The 7,500-nt window shown below is 31.9% G+C and overlaps 1 protein-coding gene across 1 annotated transcript in view; it reads left to right on the forward strand.

The window, feature by feature from the left end:
• Positions 1-7,500, forward strand: part of LOC113812070 (neuroligin-4, X-linked) — a 244,449-nt gene that overhangs the window by 235,081 nt on the left and 1,868 nt on the right. Inside the window, exons 7-10 of the mRNA XM_070131370.1 lie at positions 1,050-1,201; positions 2,440-2,552; positions 6,902-7,076; positions 7,237-7,500. The exon at positions 7,237-7,500 is cut by the window's right edge and continues 1,868 nt beyond it. Of these exons, the coding sequence (XP_069987471.1) occupies positions 1,050-1,201; positions 2,440-2,552; positions 6,902-7,076; positions 7,237-7,500 (704 nt within the window). The remainder of the gene's footprint in view (positions 1-1,049; positions 1,202-2,439; positions 2,553-6,901; positions 7,077-7,236) is intronic.

Genomic DNA, 7,500 nt, shown 5'->3' on the forward strand with positions numbered 1-7,500 from the left:
CACACACACAAATACAAACACATCCCATACACACACACACACATACACACACATCTCACGCACACACACACAAATACAACCACATCCCATACACACCCACACATACACACACATCTCATGCACACACACACAAATTCAAACACATGCCATGCACACACACACCCACATACAAACACATCACATACACACACACACACATACAAACACATCTCATGCACACACACACACATACAAACACATCCCATACACACACAAACACAAATACAAACACATCCCATACACACACACATACAAACACATCTCATGCACACACACACAAATACAAACACATCCCATGCACACACACACATACAAACACATCACATACACACACACACATATACACACACACACACATACAAACACATATGCACACACACACAAATACAAACACATCCCATGCACACACACACACACATACAAACACATCACATACACAAACAGACACACATACAAACACATCCCATACACACACACTCAAATACAAATACAAATAATATTTTTCAATATTATAGTTTCCCTATATTTTTTGTCGTCTCTGTTGCATGGGGATAGAGGCTTACCTTAAAAATGGATTAATCAAATTATAATAATAACAATAGTAAATAATATAATGATAATAATCGTACTACTACTACTAATATTATTATTATTATCATTATTACTATTATTGCAAAATAATAAAATAATAAGTAATAACAATAATTGAAAACACTACTACTAATAATAATAATAAATGAAAAATAATTAAATCAATATTCCTTTTTTGAGCATTTATCAAAAGACAGTAAATGAATAAGAAAACATGATTTCTCACCACTAATGCCCAGTAAAGTACAATTGGTTCGTTTTATTATCATACAAACGCTTGTGAACAAAAGCTGGCCGGTCACTGATGTATTCGAGAAGCAACGTGGATACTGTAGCTACATACAAGTAAATAGATAAGACTAGGAACTATTCAATTGTAAAACTACTTAACCCGCTTTCAATCTCTCCCCGTTCGTTAGCGTGTCGGCTGCGTCCACGGGGAGGAGCTGGCTTACATGTGGGGGGCGCCCCTGGTGGAGTCGCTCTCCTACTTCCCCAGCAACTACACGCAGAGCGAGATCAAGCTGTCGGAAACCATGCTCAGCTACTGGACCAACTTCGCTAGAACGGGGCAAGTATAAACTGTCTTGGCTGGTGATACATACAAACATACACACACACACACACACACACACACACACACACACACACATACACGTAAAAATTCAGGTATTGACTTGTCAAGATGGAAGAGTTTCAAAGACGATACATGTCCCGTTTCAGTGCTATGAAATGAACAATGAATTACCAATAGAGCCGATCAAAGCAAGAAAAAACAGTTCAGAATTAAACTTTACAAAATATACAAACTAAAAGGAAAAATCAAAGAAAAAAACGGGAAGTATATACATTAGAAACAGGACAAGCAAGTATACCGTAAATAGAGGAACAGGTAGTTACAATCACAGAATTGCACAGTAAACCTGTGTGGCTGTGGTTTGGTAATTCAGCTCTGGTTGCATCTTATGGTTATGCAGAGACTCGGAGATTAAGAGGTCAATGTTAGATGTAGACAGAATTTTCAGCTGGCCCTCCTCCTGGTCTTGTGTATGGTCTCCGCAAAGCGCTCAAACCAGGAACGCCTCTCAGACCTATTATTTCATTTATTGGAACTTTTAGTTATAACTTAGCAGCTGAATTTCTTGTACAGATCCGGCCTTTATGTTCGTTTCATAACACTGAAGATGCAGACGTGTAACATCTTTGAAATGTTTGAAGAATAATGTTCATTACAGCACTAGTCAATACTTATATATATATATATATATATATATATATATATATATATATATATATATATATATATATATATATATATATATATATCCATTTATATATATATATATATATATATATATATATATATATATATATATATATATTTATACATACCTACATTCATATATAGGTATACAGATATATAGATGGATAGATAGATATTTGTGTGTGTTTGTGTGTGTGTTTGTGTGTGTGTGTGTGTGTTTTTTTTTTGTGTGCGCGTGTGTGTGTTTGTGTGTGTCTGTGTCTGTGTGTGTGTGTGTGTGTGGATGTATGCTTATAAGTGTGCGCGCGTCTATATTTGCGCTAGCGTGCTTGAGCTTCCACAGCATAAAAGGCTACTTTGTAAATATTTAACGAATTCCCTTTCGAGCAGCTTTGAAATATGCACGCGTGTGAATTAATTTTAATCTAATTTTCAAGATTTTCTTTTTAAGATTTATGACTAGAAAAATAATAAACACGAGCGCGTGTATCAAACAATGGTATGAAATGCATGACTTAATATTTTCTCACGTCTACCTTTTACAGGAATCCGAATGAACCAACGAATCAGATACAGGACCGAAGCGGCGAAAAGAACCGGTACAGGCTGATGGAGTGGCCAGTCTACGACGGGATGCACCGGAAGTACCTTGACATCGGTGAGAAAGAGAAGCTGTTGAAGAGGGTGACAGTGAGGGAGAGAGATGAGAGAGGAAGGGTGGGTGGGAGAGAGGGAGGGGGAGGTAGTGGGTGGGAGTAGTTGTAGGATTGGGAATGGGGAAGCAGGAGAAGAAGGAGGAGGAGGGAGATTATTGGGGAGGGAAGAAAGTAAAGGTAAGGGATAGGTAGTAGGAGTTGGTGTGAGAGTGAGAGGCGGAGTGGGAATTGCAGTGGAAGTGGGAAAGAGGAGCAGGAGAAGAAGGAGTAAGGGAAGGAGGGAGGTTAAAAGGGAGAGAGGAAGGTAGAGGAAGTGGGCAAGGGACAGGTAATAGGAGCTGGTGTGAGACTGGGAATAGATGAGGAAGGGGATAGAATGAGGGAGTGGAATTGAGAGCCGGAGAGAGAGAGTGAGCGAGGGCAGAGAGACAGGGAGAGAAAGAAGAAGGAAGAGAGAGAGAGGGTAGGAAAATAAAGATTTTAAATAAGTAGAAATATGGATAAACTGAACTAGACGGAATAAGCGAGGGAAAAAATCAGGTTAAGACGAAAAGTGCTTAATGCTTATTGCATTTTCATTCTCTTTGTTGAGCTGAGCCTAAAATATTATTTCATTTTGTCATTTTTACTTTTTTTTCTTCTCCATTCGTTTTTACATTTTTCCTTTCTATACACGTATGATCGCTTTGCTGATATTCACATAATCCTCAACTGGCGCGTTTACCCCCGTTTGCATAGGAATTTGTTCGCTATCGTGCGTTCCAGAGCACTAACTAGGATGAAACGTGATGCAAGATAAAAGCCAACAAGCAAAGCCGGGTACTTCAATTATTTTAGAATCCAAATACCCGTTTTTATCTATTAAAAATAATACAAACGCAAAATGGGTTATTCAATCTTTCCGCAGCTATATCTCGTCGCTTCAGAGGGCCTTTCCAGTTGCTTAAATTGATTCTTGTTAGGGAACATCGCAAGTGCCCTGCATGTGCGACTGAGGCGAATTCCCAAACACGAGCCACCTTATCTGGGGATCATCATAACGACAATAATGATTAGTAGTGAAACATAATACTAATGAAGATGACCATGATCATAATAATCATAAAAATAGTAATTGTAATGATGATGATAATGATAGTGATAATAATTATAATAGTAATAGTAAAAATATGATAATAGTAATAATAACAATAAATAAATAACAAAATACTAATAGTAATAGGTTATGATATGATAGTTATTATCATAGTAAAACGATAATAATAATAAAAACAATGAAAATAGTAAACATGATTTTAGTGACGATGGTAAATACCATGATACTAATATTAAGAATGTTGCCATTAATATGATAAAAACCTGAATATGATAATTTTTATAATGATTATGATAATTATCACTAAAATGATAATTTTAATCATTTTAATTTTAATAATCATTATAAAAATCTAAATGATAATGTTATAATAATAATTATAAGGAAAATAATCATGATAATAGTAATAGTAATAATAATAATAATAATGGTAATAATGATAATGATAATAATGATAATAATTATCATTATTATTATTATTATTATTATTATTATTATTATTATTATTATTATTATTATTATTATTATTATTATTATTATTATTATCATCATCATTATTATTATTATTATTATTATTATTATAATGATAAGAGCAATAATAATTATAATAATGATAGTAATAATAACGAGAACAATAATAATAACGATAATAATAGTGATAATTACAATAATAACAACAACCATCATCATCACAGTTGTAATTATAATTACTATTATCATTATAAGCATTATAATTACTTATTTTTGTTATTATTACTATTGCTCTAATAATAGTAATAACAATAATGATAATAATAATTTTAATACTTACAGTCATAATAAAATCATGAAAATATTGATCATGAGTTGTTGTTTTTTCATTATCATTGTTATTATTACTATAATTGTTATTATTGTAATGATGATGATGATGATCACCATCACCATCATTATTAACAAAGTGTTTCATCATAAAATGATGATAATATCAGTATTATTATTATTTTGATATTATTATTATCATTACTTTTATTATAATAATAATAATTATTATTATCATTATCATTATTATTATTATCATTATTATTATTACTATTATTATTATTATTATTATTATTATCATTATTATTATTATTATTATTATTATTATTATTATTATTATTATTATTATTATTATCATTATTATCAATATCATTATTGTTATTATTTTCAGAATCATTATTATTATCATTATTAATTTCTTTAGTTATTTTTATTATCATAATTAATATTTTACTATTATTATTATTTTTTTTTATTACAATTACTATTATCATCATTATTACTTTTATTATCATTATTATTTTTATTATCATTATTAATATCATTATCATTATTGTTATTGTTATTATTATCATTATCATTATTATTGTTATTTTTGTTATTATCAAAATCATTATTATTGTAAAGTTTGTTGCTGTTATTGTTATTATCATTGCTATGATTGTGATTGATATTATAAAAATATCTTTGTTATCGTTTTTATTATCGTTATTTTATTGCTATTATTATCATTATCGTTGTTGTTATTTCCATCAATACTATTATTTTTATTATTATTATTATTATTATTATTATTATTATTATTATTATTATTATTATTACTATTATTTATTATCCTTATCATTATTTCTATGATTGTTATTTCTATCATTATTATTATTTTCATTGTATTTACTTTGCTTTTATCATCTTTATATTTCCTGTTGCTTTTGGACTTTTCAGTATTGTTTTTTAATGATATTGATAGAGAAAATAATAATAGTAATCAGTATTGTTATTATTATTATTATTATTATTATTATTATTATTGTTATTATTATTTATTATCCTTATCATTATTTCTATGATTGTTATTTTTATCATTATTATTATTTTCATTGTATTTACTTTGCTTTTATCATCTTTATATTTCCTGTTGCTTTTGGACTTTTCAGTATTGTTTTTTAATGATATTGATAGAGAAAATGATAATAGTAATCAGTATTGTTATTATTATTATTATTATTATTATTATTATTATTATTATTATTATTATTATCCTCATTGTTATTGCTGTTGGTGGTGGTGGTATCCTAATTATCATTATTATTGTTATTAATATCATCGTTATTATAATTATAATTATTATAATTGAAATTATTGTTATTACTGGAATTATTTTAATAATCATCATCATCATTATAGTTATTATTATCATTTTTATTATTATCACTATTAATTTTGTTATTATTATCATTATTATTATTGTTGTTTTTAATGCCATCAGCATTATTGTTATTATCATCACCTTTTTATTACAATTATTACTAATCTTTATAATAATTATTATCATAAAATATTATTATTGTTATTATTATTGTCTTTTATTTTCATTATTACTCGTATTATCATTATTGTTTTTGTTGCTTTTTTTATTGCTATTATTCTTATCACTATCATTATCATAATTATTTATATATAGTTATTATCCTTATTCTTGCTGTAATTATTTTTATTATTTTCATCTTCACTGTCATTATTCTTATTACTATCATCCTTATAATCCTCATTACTGTCATTATTAGTAGTATTATCATAATTATTATTGTTATTATCATTATTATTCTGTTTTATCATCATCATCATTATTATCATTATTATCATTATCATATCATTATTATCACTGTTGTCATCATAATTATTTTTATTTCATGAGTCTACTTTTTTTTTATTCATGAATAATGTCCGTTCTTAGAAAGAAAACAGTTGCATATAATCATAATATTTGGAGAGCAAAGCAGAGAGAGAGAGGGGGGGGAAGAGATAAAGAGAAAGAGAGAGAAAAAGAGAGGGAGAGAGAGAGGGGGAGGAGAGGAGAGAGAGAGGGGGGGAGAGGAGACAGAGATAGAGAAAGAAAGAGAGAGGAGGCGAGGAGAGAGAGAGGAGAGAGAGAGAGAGAGAGAGAGAGAGAGAGAGAGAGAGAGAGAGAGAGAGAGAGAGAGAGAGAGAGAGAGAGAGAGAGAGAGAGAGAGAGAGGGGGGGGGGGGAGATGCAGACAGGCAAATGGCAGAAGTGTAAATGTACCTACAACTTTGATGGATAGTGTGAAATTATTATACAATTATCTGTTTTAGTTTTTTTCAGTAAAGTCTGAACAAAAGTGAAAATGTAATCTTGTCTTGTGGCAGTCGGGCCATAAGAGCGTGTACCTGTATGTATATTTCTTCCCGTGCTCAACGCCCTCTCACTTCTCAGGCTTGAAATCTCGAGTTCGCGACCACTACCGCTCCCACCAGCTGAGCTTCTGGCTGCAGTTGGTGCCGCAGCTGCACCGGGCTGGAAAGGACGCCCCTGAAGAGCACCACCACCTTGAAAACCACAACGACTGGAACTCCTACAGGGGATTCGTCCGATCCGAGCCCGTTACCAGGTACTTTCTCTGCGCCTCCTTTCAGTATGATTACTGGTGCTCTGCATCGAGAAGCTTTTGTGATAATTTCGTGTAGCGCCTTTACAATTAGTGGGTAGAGAGAGGAGGGATGGAGAAAGACTACACAGGAGTTACTAACCAAGTTCATATTTTCCATCAGAGTAATTCTGCCTCCTGATACCACGACGGTGGCGACCACGACGCGCCAGTACAACGTGAGTGCGGTGCTGCAGCCGACGGCCTCGGGCTCCGACGCAAACAAGACGGGGAAGCAGAGCCACCCGTCCCTGAGCGACGGATTCGCCGCCTACTCCACGGCGCTGTCGGTCACCATCGCCATCGGCTGCTCGCTGCTCATCCTCAACGTCCTGATCTTCGCCGGCGTGTATTATCAGCGCGACAAGTCCCGGATGGAGGCCAAGAA

The sequence above is a fragment of the Penaeus vannamei genome, chromosome 16 (genome assembly GCF_042767895.1).
Source record: "Penaeus vannamei isolate JL-2024 chromosome 16, ASM4276789v1, whole genome shotgun sequence".
Lineage (NCBI taxonomy): Eukaryota > Metazoa > Arthropoda > Malacostraca > Decapoda > Penaeidae > Penaeus > Penaeus vannamei.